The 18,095-nt window shown below is 36.9% G+C and overlaps 1 protein-coding gene across 1 annotated transcript; it reads right to left on the bottom strand.

Moving 5' to 3' along the window:
* Positions 1 to 9,520: 9,520 nt before the first annotated feature.
* On the bottom strand, positions 9,521 to 17,055 carry LOC140888767 (uncharacterized). The gene is made up of 8 exons (XM_073296465.1): positions 16,958 to 17,055; positions 16,660 to 16,900; positions 16,307 to 16,488; positions 16,197 to 16,252; positions 15,522 to 15,640; positions 15,341 to 15,434; positions 14,798 to 15,259; positions 9,521 to 9,810 (listed from the first exon to the last, which is right to left on the bottom strand). Exons 1-8 carry the CDS (start codon positions 17,053 to 17,055, stop codon positions 9,521 to 9,523), a joined length of 1,542 nt encoding a protein of 513 aa, XP_073152566.1.
* Between the last annotated feature and the right edge of the window lie 1,040 nt (positions 17,056 to 18,095).

The raw sequence follows: 18,095 nt of genomic DNA, 5'->3' as shown, positions 1-18,095 counted from the left end.
ATCGATGATTGCAGAAAGAGCAAGGGAATTCTTTATTATGCAACAGATATGATGAAAGCTAGTCCAAAATTGACTAATATGTCAATGGTTAGGTAATTACTGATATGTTTCAGATGAAATTCTTGGATTACTTTCAGTCTGTGAGATGGACTTCGATATGTAACTGATGTCAGGTATCTTATTTACTTTGAAAGTACCTTTTAGAATGGCACCAATAGAACTGCAAGAATTGAAAGAAATACAGACCAGTGAGATTTTGGGCTAATGATCAGAAATTGAATAAGGCCACAATGATGACTTGCTATTGTTTGCCTTGACTAGCTGATTGATTTGAGCAGTTACAGAATTTATCGATTCTAACAGATGAAAAATGAATGCAGATTGGATAGAATTCTTGGTTCTAAAGCCTAGACTGTCAATTAATTAGACTGAGCAAGATCAATTGAATGCTTTATGAACATATTTGTAGTTCAGAATCGAAAGAAGATTAAATGCCGTTGAATTTTATTCTGAAAACTATCTATATTGGTATGAGATTGTGGTATCGTATTTGATAGTTCTTACAGATAAACGAATATGCAATATTGGTTATGCTACGGATAGGAGAGGATAGCTGTAAAGAAGTTAATGACATGATGAGATGACAGGAAGTATTAAAAATCTATTGTCGAGTTAGAGACTTTAGATTTATTTGATAGACTGTGACATCGATTGTCAGATATTTTTGAGTAATTGGTTGTATGTAATTTCATTCTACCATCCTCTTATCGATGGATTGTCTGAATTGACTATCCAAAAGTTGAGGAGATGCTCAGAATCCTAATACCTGATTTGGTATTAGCTGACTAATATTGCCACTTGGAGATGATAATTTCTGGAACAGCTATCAGATTTTTTTTTATGTGTCGCAATGAAGGTAGAGAACGAGAAGCTTTTTCAAAACAGAATGAAGATAGTTGATGATCGAGAAGCAAAACATACGCAGATTAGACACCGATTTTGTGCTTTGAACAGGGAGATTGAGTATGTTTGCAAATTTTTTGATTTCGAATGTATTGTTTGATTTAACAAGCAATGACTATTATCTCCGAGAATTGTTGAATCCGATGACACTTCTGAAGAAGTAGGAAATCTTGTCTGTTGACTTTTATTTCCTCCATTTCTATCTGATATTCGCGACATATTAGAATGAGACTGCTTATGTACTTCAGTCAGATGGAATTGAGTTTGACGAGACATTAATCTATGTCGAGCAAATGATATGACTATTTGATGAGGAAGAAAAGCAACTTAGATTTGAATCAGTAGATTCGTCGTAGAACTGAAGAAGTTATTGAGAAGATGAATATGATATGAGACAGTGTTATTCTGAGTTATTCTCCTGATCTGAGTTCTTATTCAGTATTTCTCCTATTCCTTATCTTATGTGCGTATCGATTGCAAGAGATTTCGAGGACGAAATCCGATCTTAGAGGGGGAGAATTGTAAGGCCCGGGATTATTTGATTTAATCCGAAATTAATTAATTTTAATCCGAGTATATTTAATTTGAGAATTTTGGAGTTTTGAATTAAATTCTAATATTCTTAAATTATTTAGGATTGAAATTGAATTAAAAAGATTTGGCGAGGACCGATTTGCAAATAAGCAAGAATTGAGGGGTCAAAGTGCAATTTCAGATTTTACTTGGACACTTGGCTTGAATATGTAGTGAACGTGTATACACATGTTTTATCATCAATTATGATCAGAATTATCATCTTCCTCAATAGCCAAAACCGAGACCTTCAATTCTTTGTTCAAATTTGATCTTTTAAATTCGATAACTTTCGCTCCGGTTGTTCGATTTCAATTCCGAAGATAGTTCTGAAATCCTTGCAAGAAGGGCTATCTATTGATGTAAGTATTGATGGGATTTAGCATGTTTCGAAATTATGTTTTTGGGCAGAAATCATAATTGGTCATGGTGTTGTGTTCTTGAGCTTATATTGTTTGTTATATCGAAACCGGTTTGAAGATTTGATACCATTTGTATTTGCTATGAATTTCCAGCTTATACTCGAGATTTGTAGGCTTTTAATATGCTGGTTATTCAGAGTTTATTGCTGATATGGTATGGTGATGAAGTTGATATGAATGTTAGAATTGATAGAAGTTAGTTTCGGTTACCGAGTTTGTACCGTTACTCCGCCGGTTTAGAATTTGAAACTGTTTTGATGGCTTATGATGGAACTGTGGATGAAGTGAGTTATTTTTGCTGTGTTTTCAGTTTTGAAAACAGGGGGATCGAACTCGAACCTTCAGCTTCGAACCGGGATCGAATGGGGCCAAGATTTATGACGTTGAGCCTTGAAAATCAAGTAGTGTTTGAGCATATTTTTTATACAAGGTTGTGTTGTATGGCTTGACCAGATTTGGGAGCAGATTTTGATAGCCTTGAAGAGCTTGAAACCAAGACAAGAAAGGTATAAACCAACATCGAACCATGGGATATATAACTCGAGTTAGATTGACTTGAGTTTCCCTAAACCACATACTTATTTGTTTCTTGTTGGAATTGATTTATTTTCAAGTCCATAGATATATGCTCTTGATTGTTTAATTGATAGATGAATTGTATGAGATAGATGATGGCATAGATAGATAAGTCTATTGCCTTTCCTTGCTAGATTATCTTGTCTCTTGTAGGTGGCTTAGATTAATGCTTCTAGAATTGGTTGCATCTTGATAAGCCACTAGATCTTAAAGATTTGAAGGCGGATGTGCCATGTCTAAGGAAGGCAGATGTGCCAAATTACCGAATGTTTGGACTTGTATCGATATGCGTAGGAGTAGATCGACTCCTATGACCGAAGATCGATATAGTAGACCAAAGTTTGGGAATAAGAACGTACCGCCACCTCGAATGGGAGAGTAGGTGGGAGATTTGTTACGTTCTTATTCAAACCGGGATCCCTAGATGAGAGTTGAGAAAATAGTCAAGTCTTGGTCTAGAGTTAAGACTAAGAGTCAAGATCAAGAAGTCATACAAAAACAAAAGTAGAGTCAAGACTAAGACACTACTTAGATTTGATAGATGACTTTGTGTGGCTGAATATGTTATGCTTTGAATATAGCATGTTTTTGTGCTACGCTTTGATTTATAGCATGCCTTTGTTATATGCTTTGAATTATAGCATGTATTGTGGTTCATGAATATTTTTATGAATTAATTATGATAGTAATTACACTTGAAATTAATAGCATGCTATATGTTGCTTATACTGGGAAATGTATTTCTCATCGGAGATATCCGGCTGTTGTTGTGTTTGTATGTGTGCATGACAACAGGTAGTTTGGGATCAGGACAGAGGCGAGCATGAAGAACAGAGATTGAGAGTTAGAGTAGAGATCCGAGTTTAGATGTTCATTGTGCTGTCAATGTTTAGTGTAAACACTAGAAGCATGATTATGTTGTAGCTACTATTACCAAGACTTATTGTCTGTCATGTTGTTGTGTTGTTGATGTTCATAGGATATAAATGATGATTGTAAATTCTTAAGACAACATGTTGTAGCCTCATGATTCTAGTATGAGACTTTATTCTAGTATATGGTGATCTTGTTCCTCTTTAACTATATCATGTTATAATGCATGTTAGCCTATGATTATGTATAGATTATACATGAGATGATGCTAAATGGAAAAGAATAGAAGGGACTCACTTTGGACAGCAAAAGATCTTCTGTTTATTTTCTGCACATTGAGCCTGCTCGATCGGTGAAGATTGACCGATCGATCAAGGCCCTTATTTCTGAGGCAGCGAGTTGAGAATTTTGGGCTCGCTCGATCGGTGAAGATTAACCGATTGAGCGAGGCCAAAATATTCCCAACCCGAGAAGTTGGCTTCAGGGCTCGCTCGATCGGGTGTTTTTCACCGATCGAGCGAGGTGCTCTATTTAAAAAAAAAAAAACTTTATTTTATTTAGTCTTTGATTCTTGACTAATTATTATGATTATTTGGTTATTTGTATTGAAATAAGATATTAGTACTCGGATCCTCACATGCTTCAAGTTGAATTACTTGAGTTTATGCATGTTTATGTTGTTTTATACTGGGATTAAATTCTCACCGGAGTCTCTACGGCTATTGTCTTGTTTGTATGTGTGCATGACAATAGGTGGGACTGGAACGAGTCCGAGAAGACCGTGAAGAAATGAGATCGAGCAAGAGTAGAGTGGTGATCCGGTATAGAATTGAAGTTGCTGCCATTTATGTTAAGAATAAGAGTTGAAGTTATGAACTATTAGACTTGAACCTTAATCTAGAGTGTTGTTAAGTGATCTTGTAATCACACTTGAACTACATGTTTTACTCTTGTCTTGAGATGCTAATGTATATGTTGGTTGAATGAATGACTTGGTAGAATGGTTAAGAAGGACCTTGGTGAGTATTTGTCAGCAGCAGAGTTTTAATTTTTTTTTCTGGCTGCTTGCTTGCGCGCGCGCAGGCCAAGCCCAAGGGGTCGCTGCCCCATTCAACAGCGCACACGCGAGGGGGAGCCCTGCGCGCGCGCAGGTCACTATTTATAAAAAAAAAAAAAAAATCTTTGAGGCTTTGATGCTTGGCCTTAATTTATGTTTTAGAGATTAGTATTTGATTTGAGAGATTAAGAACCGGGTCGTCACATCTCCCCCTGAATTTTAAAGTCTCCCCCTGAAGTGTTGTCCCTCGTGTCGTAACACGGTGGATAACATGGACAATAACATATGAGATTCTTTAATTCATATATCAGAGCATAAGTGGGGTAGAAGACGTTAGTCTAGTTAAAGTATGTAAGAGCACTTAAAGCACATAACTAGAACGAACAAAAACAATTATATTATAATCAAAATGAAACAAATAAGCAAAGATGAGAGAAGAAGCAAAATCTAAATTTGATCACTATCGGATCCCTCTTGATCAGTAGCTTCATCCTCATCATCTTTAGTCTCAGATGGACCAGCTTCAGCTTGTGCACTATTATCTCCCCCTGTTTGGCCAGAAAGTCCAAGTTGTCTCCGACAATTAGCCAAGATCATGCTGTAGAACGCAATATCTTCCTATGCTTGCGCAATTTTCTCTTCAGCACGAGTAATCAGCAGCTGAATAGTGACAGTGGTGAATTCCAGGGTAGTAGGAGTAGGCACTGTTTCTTCAGTGTTGTCACCCGTGTTGGCAACACCAGGTGCAACACCAGCAGCTTCAGCAGCAGGAGTAGGAGTAGCAGTCCAGGGCAAATCCAGAACTCGATTTCCCTTGAGAAGTCCAGCTGCTAACTTCAAAATCTCAGGTTGATCAGTGAGATCTTCTGTAATATTACGGATGAAAGCCTGAGATTCCAAAATGTCGTAGATCAAGGATGGGAATGGCAGCTTTGTAGATTTGAGTCCTCCATCAGCAAACTGGAGCACTGTCTTGAATACCATCTTCCCAAAATTGAAGGGACTCCCAGTCCCAATGGCATACAAAATGACCGCCTGTGGTCTTGTGATAACTGTTGAGTTGGATGAAGGAGTCCAATTCCTTACAACTATCTTATGCAACACAGAATAAAATGAGGTGAGCTTAGCTGCAGAAAAATGGTCAGAGAATTTTTTGACCATACCACCAGTGAAAACAGTAATCACTTCATTGATCTCTGGAGGATTGCCTTCATCAACGTCTGGGGTGGAATAGAGAGAGTTGATCAGGGCTAGAGTGAATTCGAACAGCCGACCCCGTAGATACACCAAGCCATATTTTGCAGATTCTGGATCTTCAATGCTAGCAGTCAGGTTGGCATAGAATTTCAGAATCACCATTTTACAATAGGGTATCACGGCAACAACAGTAGAATAGAGCTGTCGAAGCTTCAAAAAATCAATCAAATTGTACCTATCATAGGAGAGTACATCAATGTTCCTCTCATCCAGTTGTCCTCTATGAGCGAAAAGAGTCCAAACAGCACCAGCATCACCAGAATAAAACATGAGGGAATGAGCAGCATCCATGTCATAGTCCTCATCAATAGTGTTGTCCATGGTGTTGACGACACCAACAGCAACACTGGCATCAGTAGCAGAAACATCCTCTGTCTCTAAAGGCTCTTCATCAGCATCCATGCTGGAAATATCTTCAGAGTCTTCTTCATCTCCAATATCAGCACTCTTATCAGAAGAGTCAGCATCAGTGTCGGCAGAAGAAGAAGAGGAAGAAGGATCATTAGCTTGATGGGCTTTGCTTGCAGCAAACTCCTCCATCATCTCAGCATCAGGCTCATCATCGGAGAGATGAGCAGAGGGAGGAATAGACGAGGAAGCCTTTCCTTGCTTCAGGCTTTCCAAAATTTGAGCCAGAGTGGCATCTTCATCAGAACCAGCAGGTTCCTGAGGTACAATTTTTTCAGGAGCATCCTTAGGCAGAGCATCACCAGAGGTGTTTGAATCATCACTCTCAGATGCAGATTCAACAATAGGAGCTGAGGCAGAGGTAGCAGCAGAACCAGAGGGTTTCTTCCTCGCCACAAATTCGTAGTTGGCATCATCAGAATCGTCACCGGAGCTGCGATCTTCTTCAGCCATGGAGATGCGAGGACCCTTGTAAAACCTTTTAGACTGGGTGAAATCAGGGTTGTAACCTGCCTGCCTTTTTGATCGGCGAGCCATTGGTGGAGGAGGATTAACCCTATTCAAAATGGAGAAATCAGGAGGATTCTCCAAATCAATCGCGTTCCCTGGTTCTCCAGGCATGAGAACAGCAAGAGGAACGGGTTCCATGGGTACTGGAACGATCGACAGAGAAGGGTTGGAAGTTGGGTTCTCCGGTGTTGCAACATTGGCGGCAACATCGGGTTCTTTATGACCCATCTCGCTTCGAATGTCTTGAGGATCAAGGCCTGCCATTACAATAAAATTTGAAAGTGAGAGAAGGGTAGGGTTTGCAGAAAACTCAATCGGGTAATGAAAAAAATTAGGAGAATGATAACACCTGATTAAAAAGGGAACCAAATATATAAGAATCCCATCACAAAACGGTAACAATTTCCCTCTAATAAACTCTTAATTGCCCTGATCCCTGATCTCCCTCAAGTTACAATGGTAACTTTCCTAAACGGCCAAAATTTTAAAAGCCGAGATTTAAGAGATAAAATTCCATAAATAAGGCAATAATCCGAGATAAATATTTCAGCCCAAATCTTCCAGAATTACCTTCACATCAGCCTAACTCCACTGAAACAAAAGACAATCACAAAAATTCAATTTTTAGTAAATAGTGTAAATCATCAAAAATTCGTCTATTTAGAACCTTACCCAAAAACAGAACCATATTAACAAAATTGCATATGCATGGCCTATTTTATGTCTAAACAGAATGTAACATAAAGTAAGAATGCAATCACAAGCAAACAATATGTTGACAAGTGTAGTGTTGCCTCTCATGTTGCCAACATCATCAACAACACCATAGTTTTTCAAAAAGAATTTGAGACTTACACACTTGATTACCCTTGTTTTCAGAAAAAATTCCAGAAGTGGTAGCATGCACACTAAAAGAACAGTCTTCATTGGACTCAATTAGGTAGCTTTTTCCATTTTCTTCCGATTATTTATAAAGCTTGTATATATGACATTGGTCATCAAACTTTAAAAAACTGAACACTGAATTTGCGAAACCACCTTTCACATGGGACAAGAACATGGAATACACGTACATCCCTCAACTACTTAGTGGTTTAGTTAGAGTTCGATTTGCAAGGGCCAGTGTGTTTCAATAAAATTTTGCAGAAAAACTTGGCATCGATTGAATCAATGACACAGAGATTTAAACATTACACATAACAGAGTGAGTGCAGAATGCCTAAAATCCTAAATATGCATGACAAGAAAAACAATAGTATTATCGGTAGTGTTGTAACACCGCATACAACACATGCAATGAATTATAATGCACACATGATGAGTGACCTCCGAAGAGTTGAGAATCTCTCATGATCTAATGCTTTAGTAAAAATGTCTGCCAATTGGTTATTGGTTCCAACAAACTCCATTCGAATCATACCTTTTTCTACTAAATCTCGAATAAAGTGATGACGAATGCCAATGTGTTTTGTGCGTGAGTGTTGAACTGGATTTTTTGATATATCAATAGCACTCGAATTATCACAATAAACAATGGGGGGTTCACTCTTAAAACCATAATCTTTAATCATTTGGTTCATCCAAAGAAGTTATGAACAACAACTTCCGGCTGCCACATATTCAGATTCAGTAGTCGAAAGTGACATACAATTTTGCTTACGACTATACCATGAAACCAAATTATTTCCAAGGTAAAAACACCCACCCGTAGTTCTCTTTCTATCATTCACATCACCAGCCCAATCAGCATCACTAAAACCTACAAGGTTAGTGTTGGTTTCCCTCGTATACCACAATCCCAAATCCAATGTACCCGAAACATATTTCAAAATTCTCATAACGGCTTTTAAATGGGTTACCTTTGGATCAGATTGGTACCTAGCACATAAACACACACTGAACATGATATCAGAACGAATAGCAGTCAAATACAAAAGACTCCCTATCATGTTGCGATACATGGTGTTGTCAACACCAGCCGCAACACTGTCTTTTCCCAATTTTTCACTCGAACCCATTGGAGTTTTCATGTTCTTAACATTCTCTTTGCAAAACGTTTTTACCAAATTCTTTGCATACTTACTTTGACAAAGAAAAATCCCATCATTTGATTTCTTAACTTGCAGTCCAAGGAAAAAATTTAACTCTCCTACCATGCTCATTTCAAAAGTAGAAGACATGCATTCAACAAAACTATCAACATGCTTTTGAGAAGAGACACCAAATATAATGTCATCCACATAAACTTGACAAATAAGAATTTCACCTTTGGTCTTTTGAATAAAAAGGGTTTTGTCAACCTCACCTCGTTTGAAGCCAATTTCGAGCAAATACTCGGTCAACCTACCATACCATGCTCGTGGAGCTTGCTTCAAGCCATAGAGTGCCTTCTTTAACTTGTAAACATGATCCAAGTGGTGTGGATCCTCAAAGCCTTTGGGTTGCTTCACATACACTTCCTCATTTAAAATACCATTCAAAAACGCACTCTTCACATCCATTTGGTAAAGTTTTATGCCCATATGACATGCAATAGCTAGCAAAAGTTGGACTGACTCAATGCGGGCAACAGGAGCGAAGGTCTCATCAAACTCAACCCCCTCAACCTGTGTATACCCTTGAGCAACCAACCTTGCTTTGTTCCTAATGATGTTTCCTGATTCATCGGTTTTATTTTTGAAAATCCATTTTGTACCAATGACATTACCATGATCAGGAGGTGGAACCAAAAACCAAACATTATTTCGAACAAATTGCTCAAGTTCTTCATGCATGGCATTTACCCAATATTCATCATTCAAAGCATCATTGACATTCTTGGGTTCAATATTGGAAACAAAACAGGAATGCATTACCTGTGAGTACACGAAACTCATGCATACTAACCCAACCATCTTGCGGTAGTCAATTTTGTCCTTAGCACAGGTTTGCCTTGTTCCATGAACATCTCCAATAATATGTGATGATGGATGATTCTTCTGTATCTTGCTTGGAATGTCCTTTCAGTAATCATCTCAGCTTCCTCAATATTTTGGGAATTTTCCTCATGAACAGTTTCTGGAGAAACCAGTGTTGTGTTTGGTGCTGCAACATCAGGAACAACACTGTGTTCTTCGTGAGGAATTTCCAGCAAGCCTTCAATATCATTTTCAGCAGTTTTTCCTTTGAGATCTGCACCATCATCAAAAACAATATTAATAGATTCCATAATTGTTTTGGTCCTAAGGTTATACATCCTATATGCACGACTATTTGTAGAATAACCTAGGAACAAACACTTATCACTTTTGGAATCAAATTTTGATAGGTGATTTCTATCAATCAAAACATAGCATACACAGCCAAAGATATGAAAATACGTGAGATTTGGCTTCTTTCCCATGAGAATTTCATAGGAAGTCATCGAAGAACCACTTCTCAAATACACACGATTGGAAATATGACATGTTGTGTTTAATTTTTCTATCAAAAATCTCTTGGAGATATTTTTTGAGCTCATCATCACCCTAGCCATCTCCTGCAACGTCCTATTCTTCCTTTCGGCAATTCCATTTTGTTGAGGAGTTTTTGGGGCAGAGAACTTGTGAGAACCCAACATTCCAACAGCAATGTTGAGCCATAACCGAAGGAATGTTGAGCAGATTTTTCAGATTCAAAACTTTATGTGCATGAGTTGTAACAGCCAAGAATTGTAACATCCAAATTAAAGAAGAATGATGGATGTTAATGGGTATTATTGGCCATGAATAGGAGGCTTTTCAGCTGCATTTACAGCCTATAAATGGTGGCCAGAAGCTGAGTGAAGATCACACCCAAATCAGTCATTCTCGAGCATCAAGTTGCTGTCATTTTCAGTTTTCTCAAACACCAAGTTGCTGCTGTTTTGGTTGCGTAGCAGCTGCTGAAATTGAAAGATTTCAGTGGGGATAGAAAGAATCTGATAAGATAAAATAGCTGACTGGTGGAATAGATTTGTTGAGACTAATCGGATTCTAGAATGAACTTCAGTTTTGTCCTTGAATGTGTTATGGACATACTAAGCTTATCACTGAAAGGATGAATTTTAATTCATAGATCTATCACACAATATCTTGTGTGTTTAGTTAAGGGTATACCAATTAAGAATGATTCTAGATAAGAAAAACTCAGTTAAAGGAATTTAGGTTTGAACTATTGAAAAATATGGTTCGTGCTATATTTAGAGAGGAATTCAACTATTAGTGATTCATCTAGTAGGAATTTGGTACGTAATCCTCAAAGATAGAATTAAGAAAAGTCTGGCTAAAAGAAACATGCCGAGAGGATGATTATTTTTTTTTGGGAACTTGATAGAACCAAGTAAGATAATTAAGTAAATTGGGTTCAACTAGTTGAGATATGCCAATAAGAAATTTTTTTTTATGGAGATCAATTTTATCAAAAATTATTTTTGGGTTTAAATTAGATTGAATACAAAATAGTTTATTAATATTTAAAAAAAATGTGTATTAATCTTTATGAAGTTATTTTTCCTCTATCAATTAATCTATTAAATTGATTTCTCCTTTCATCTTGCCCAAAGGTTTAGACATGGAATCTGTCTATACCATATTTTGTATATATTTTTTTTTCTTTCGCCTCCGATTATACACTTTGAGTAACACTTCTATTTTGCCAAGCCATCATTCATCTTGATCCAATAAGTCCGTTTGACAATATATTTTTTTTAGTTTTCTTGTTTCAGTCTACATAAATCATTTCAGTTTTATCTCTGATATTCATATCGAAATTTGTTACTTTCCGACTTGCATTTTTTTTAGAATATATCCTGTTTGCTTGTTATTATTTTACTCAACCATGTTATCCAGTCATATGATAAGCTTTATATGATTATCAGTCTCACCTATTTGCTAATATTTTTTACTCATAGTCTAGATAACCCAATATTTTTTCTTATTATTAAATATATTTATCATCATAATTTTATTTGTTTGATTGAGTTATTCTGACATTTTGTTTGAGCTACAAGGTTTTGTAGATCGTTATTCAACTAGATTTATCTCCTCACAATTGACTACGTTTTTGACTTAGCTAATTCAGTTGTTTAACTGATATGGTTAATTTTTTTGATAATTCACTTGTCCGAGCTTTTCAGAGTCACTGCCCGTCTACATGATAAAATCCATAACACACTTCTATAATCCAAATCATTTTACTTAGTTTCCATAGTCATATTGGTTATACTAAGTAAATTATTTTTTATTTCTTTTCTATCGCTAATTTGTTTCAGATATCAAAATCCTTGGTTTATGATGAAATAATCATAAATACAATAAATATTCTATTTCATTATTTCATGATGAAAAATCTATTCAATTCTCTTCCATCATTGTCACTTCTGAAAACTAAGATTTGAAATTTTAGAATACGATCCATTAATATTTTAAGTGGATATTAGGAAACAAGTCTATATATTAGGATTATAGTTGTTTACGCAAATGACAATTCAGAATTTACAAAATAGGTAAATCATGTTCTTATTTAGTCTAAGTTAAGAATATATTCTTCCAATAGAAGAATTACCTATAAGGACGAATGTAAGTTCAAATAGCTTGATCAAGATTATGATCCAGCAGTTGTTAAGCGTCAACCTCGCATCAACTTCAAATCAAGATCTGATATCACAAATATGGAAGAATGTCCAAAAGGATATGGTTTCCATGGTGACTCTTAGTTGTATATTAACCGCAATTCAATGGGAAAACTGGGAAATTAAACCCAAGGTACGTCGGACCATTTGAGATTTTGGACAAGGTGGGAACATTGACATATAGAATGGCATTACAACCGGATATGTCAAGGATTCACAATGTTTTCCATCTGTCTCAGTTGAGGAAGTACATTCCGGACAGGAGACGGACCATACCATATGTTAAAATGCAGTGGTCTAATCATTTTGAAAGGGAAGCCACATGGGAACTCGAAGAGAAGATGCAGAAACAATATCCTTATCTTTTTGAAAAGGAACTCGACTCAAGTTTCGAGGACGAAACTCTCAATAAAGAGGGTGGGATGTGAGAACCCAACATTCCAACAGTAATGTTAAGCCATAACCGAAGGAATGTTGAGCAGATTTTTCAGATTCAAAACTTTATGTGCATGAGTTGTAACAGCCAAGAATTGTAACATCCAAATTAAAGAAGAATGATGGATGTTAATGGGTATTATTGGCCATGAATAGGAGGCTTTTCAGCTGCATTTACAGCCTATAAATGGTGGCCAGAAGCTGAGTGAAGATCACACCCAAATCAGTCATTCTCGAGCATCAAGTTGCTGTCATTTTCAGTTTTCTCAAACACCAAGTTGCTACTGTTTTGGTTGAGTAGCAGCTGCTGAAATTGAAAGATTTCAGCATAATCTTGAAGACATAGCATGTCCAAATATTAGAGATCTTAACCAACTTTGTTCCTGCCCAAATTCGAAACACAACAGCAGGAGTTTGAACTCGGAAATCTCTTCAAGGCTGAACCAGAAAACTCGGAACTCGGCATTCGTTTCGAAGTAAACTTGCTGTCCATTTTTGAAGAGATTTCTGTTCATTTCAAGAGCAAGGTTTTGGCCGTTCCTAAAGGCTTGTGGTCTGTCCAGGTTCGAGCAATCACCTACAATAATCTAAGCAAGAAAGTGGCTGAGTTCAATCCAAGAGGCAGCGCATAATCGAGCAAGGAGTTGCACTTTCTATCCAAAGTCGAGCAGGTTCAGTCCAACGTTCGAGCCGAGTTCTTGTCCACGGTTCAAGCAAATTTTATGTTCAAATTCGAGTAGACTTTTTGTCCAAGTTTCGAGTTATCATACACATCAACCCAAAGCCAAAAATCTGTTCGAGTTTAGTTCAGGAGCAGCGCCGAAACCCGATCAAGAAGTTGTCTTTCTCTGTGCAAAAGATCGAGTAGCTTAGCTTGTTCTAAGGTTCAAGGCTCCAAAAACACGTTTGCTCCTACACGATTTCTTGAAATCAAAATACTGTAAGTGGGCTTCTACGTTTCTTTTGTGTGATATAAGTTTCTACACTTATATTTATTTTTGCGTGTGAGTTAAGTTTTATAACATAAATACTTATACTTTTGAAAATTCGATCGGCATGATAATATTCGTTTCACTTTGATATATATATTATTTGTTGGCTATTTGTGATATTATTTGAATCATGTTAGAATTATTTGGAAATATTTGAGATGCAATGTTAAGAGTCGATTTAAAAATGGTTAAGGAATTTCCGACGATTTGATTTGATTTGATATGGCCCTGATGCGGTGGGTTATAATAACCGTTCCTTTGGCCTTGCCCCTTAGAGGAGTAACATATAGGGGACTGATCAGTAGAACCACGGAAAATGGGATAATTAACAGTGCAATATTTGCTTCGTATTTGTTCGAATTCAGCATGCTTATTTTGTTTCGAGATTATAAAATATACATGAGTACATGTAAATATATTTTGGTGTTTATCATGCTCGATCGGCCCCCACTTGCTGAGTGTTTTCCAAAATACTCACCCCCTTACTTTGCTCCCCATATAAGAATGAAGATGAGTTAGATGACGAAGAACAAAATAAGTTCTGAGGTTGGTGAGGATGGATCAGTTCAAGTTGAAGAAATATTTTTACTTTAAATTTCAGTTTCGCTTCTGCATTGTTGCACTTGTGCTTTTTTCTCTGTAAAAACAGTTATGGTTTATGAAATAGACTGGTTTTTGGCAAGACTTGTACTATGAGGCTTGTTGTTTCAATGTTAAATTGTTAAACAACGCCGATGTCAGCTAGGCCCGATTTTGGGGCGTGACAGAACTCTTGTGAGATGCCCTTCTTATCACACAAAAAAAAAAAAAGATGAGTTCTCAAATTCCTTTCCATGATCAGTTCTGATCCTTGCTACAGTCAAAGTATGTAGGTTAGTAATCTTGGTAAACAACTTCTTAAAAACATCAAAAGTATCTGATTTTTCTCTAAGAAACCTTACCCATGTAAAACGAGAAAAATCATCAACACATACCAAGGAATACATTTTACCTCCATAGCTTTCGACTTCCATGGGACCCATCAAATCCATGTGCAAAAGTTCAAGACACCGTGTTGTCCCACAGTGTTGTAACACGGGGTGCGCAATACGGGTTTGCTTACCTTTTTGGCATGCACCACAAACATATGGAACACCAGACTTTAGATTTGAAAGACCTCTGACAGCTTCAAACTTACTCAGATTTTTTAAGGTCTTGAAATTCACATGTCCAAGCTTTTTGTGCCATAGACTAAACTCATCAACCTTTGAGTGTCTACATGCCAATTCCTCACCAAGTTGGTAGCAATTATCCACTGATCTTGTACCTGTTATAACACAACAATTAGTATTATCAAAAACTTCACAAGTATTCTTATCAAACTTCACATGCAAGTCGTCATCACACAGTTGACTAATTGAAATTAAGTTTGCATTAAGTCCTTCAACGTGTAAGACGTTATGAAGCTTTGGAAACCCTTCCACATTGAGTGTTCCTTTGCCAACAATTCTTTCCTTTGCACCACCTCCATAGGTCACTCTACCACCATTTTGTTCAACGTAATCAGTGAGGTGATCTTTCAAGCCTGTCATGTGCCGAGAGCTTCCACTATCAAAATACCAATTACCTGCAGTGTTAGCTTTCAAGGAAGTATAAATAAAAAAACATCTAACATCAGGCTTTTGTATCCAAACTTTCTTCACAGTGGGCCTCTTTCTGCCAGTGTTGCTCTTGGTGTTGGGCAACACGGGGGGCAACACCTGCTTAGATTCCCACACCACATAGTCATTTTTTAGCTTTCGACAAAAGGGCCTGATATGACCAGATTTGAGACAATAGTAACATACAAAAGGACACTTCCATTGTTTTGGCTTAGGGACAGAAACATTCTTTTTAACAATGGGTTTCTTACCTTTCGAAGCAGTTGAAGGATGGTTCAAGGAATCATTACCTTCCTTCACAAACACTGGTGTTTTGGAAGATTCACCAGTTTCAAAAACACTTTTTTTAAAACCAAGACCAAACTTATCATTTTTACCCATAGTCAAAATGGAATCAAGTTTGCTTGAACTGGAATTAAATTTATCAAGTGTTGTTTTTGCTCTTTCAAGTTCAGAATTCAGCAACCCTAATTCCAGATCTTTCTTACTCATGAGAACTTCCAATCTAGCCACAGCAGCTTTCAATTCAGTATTTTTTTTTTGCGAGGGTTGTGTTCAACTGATTCCTCTTGTTCCAATCACAGTACAACTCTTCATAGAATTTTTGAATACCTTCCATAGTATAAGGATCAGCTACATGTTCTTCATGATTACTGGAACTATCAAGGTTAGAAGCAACAAAACAAACAGATTTTTGAACTATGTTGCGACCAGGTGTTGCAACACCGGAGCCAACACTGAGTGGATTGATCTGAAAATTTTTCTTACTTTCCAGTAAAGCAGTAAAAGATATGAGATCTTCCGGTTCAACCTTTTCTTGTTCTTCTTTCGAATCATCATCACTTAGAGAAACATTCATACCTTTCCGAAGGCGATTTGCGTATTCATAAGCATAGTGGTCATATCCCTTACATTCCCTGCATTGAACATTATCAAAATTTTTACTTGAGGACTGAACCTTACCTTCATACCTTTGTCGAGATCCCCGAGTAGCAGCATGTTTTTGAGGCTTCTCTGAAGTAGGCAATTTAGGAAATTTTGAAGGTTGTGCACCTTTCACATCCTTCTTTTCTTTCATTACCTTGAGATAATCAGTGAACTTCTTCGAGATCAAAGCAATTGAATTCTCTTCAAGATCAGATTCCTTTACTTCCTGTTGAACTTCAGAAAAATCATTGTAAACATCATTAGAAACCTGAAAAGCAATAGACTTACCTTTGGAGTCATCTTCGGCTTCTAACTCCATCTCATATGTGCGAAGAGAACTTATTAACTCATCCAAACCCATTATAGATGTATCTTTGGATTCATCTATCGCACAAACCTTGGTGTGAAATCTTTTGGGGACCAAACGAAGCACTTTGGATACGAGTCTCTCGTTTGAAATAGGATCACCAAGAACAGATGCTTCATTTGCAAGGCTCTTCAATCTTCCATTATATTCCATGATGGTCTCTGATTCCTCCATTCTCATTTTTTCAAATTTTGAAGTTATGAGACGCATCCTTGTTTTCTTAACACTTGGCGAGCCTTCACAGTGGGTTTGCAGTTTCTCCCAAGCATCCCTAGCACAAGTACAAGTACCAATTAGATTAAACATGTTCATATCAACTTAAGTGAACATAGCATTAAGAGCTTTAGCATTATAAATAGCCGTAGTATTCTCATCGGCTGTCCATTGTGATCTTAGCTTTGGTCCTGGTACATCATCATCTCTCATAGATGGTGACCAACCGTCAAGAACATGTTGTCAAGCCCTGGACTCAATGGATTGAATGTACATGCTCATCTTCAATTTCCAAGGGCCGTAATTTGTTCCATCCAAAATAGGTGGACGAATTGCACTTGTGTACGGAGTGTCCATAACTAACCTGTAACACAAACCAGGAACTCACTTAGTAAAGTCAAGTGGTGGCTCTGATGCCACGTGAAAGAAACGGTATACGTGGTTGGTTATGTAAAATAGGCAGTGTTGTCCTTTGTGTTGTAACACCACAGACAACACAGTGTAGCAGAAATTTAAAGCGTAAATAAAATACAAGTAAATAATTTTGCACGAGTATAAAAACTCATGCGGGTGCCTTAGGGCTAAATATTACTAGTAAACGTAAAAGAAATTGGATGCAACTCCCGTAGCCTAAATTGAAGACAGAAAAGATCTTCAACAACACAGTTTTCACAGTGTTGCCTCTGATGTCTTCAGCACGAACGGCAACACGAGGACATGCAACAACGATGGTTGCAAACCTTGCTTCAGAGTTCTTCAAATTCTTCAACAGAATTCTTCAGAGTATGCGCAGTGTATTATCGTCTGAAGCCACCTCTCATCTTGTGCGTGAAATCCCCTTTTATAGATTAGCTTTCAAATCTTGAGGATTTCCTTATATAGAGTCCTACAAGAATAAGAAACTCTATCAAATCTTGCAAATCAAATCTTGATAATATCGAATTATATTATTTCAAATAATCACCTTATCAAGACATGATTTAAACTTGGCAAATATATCTTTAACATAATCGATATATATAGGATATTTACCATATATTTTATCTTGTCTAGAAAGCAAAATCTTATAATATCCAATTAATTAAGGGCTGGAAATATCAAGGAATGCGGTCGATCGAGAGAAAAGAATTGAGCCAGAGATTGTGATATAGCGAGATATTTTTATCAATTATATATTAATTATTAATCCCAATTTATAAAATCACATCAATTGATGTAGTCTCATGAAGCTTAGAAATCATGTTGACGTAGCA

The sequence above is a fragment of the Henckelia pumila genome, chromosome 3, assembly GCF_033568475.1.
Source record: "Henckelia pumila isolate YLH828 chromosome 3, ASM3356847v2, whole genome shotgun sequence".
NCBI classification, from domain to species: Eukaryota; Viridiplantae; Streptophyta; class Magnoliopsida; order Lamiales; family Gesneriaceae; genus Henckelia; species Henckelia pumila.
This window is presented reverse-complemented; position numbering and strand designations above follow the sequence as displayed.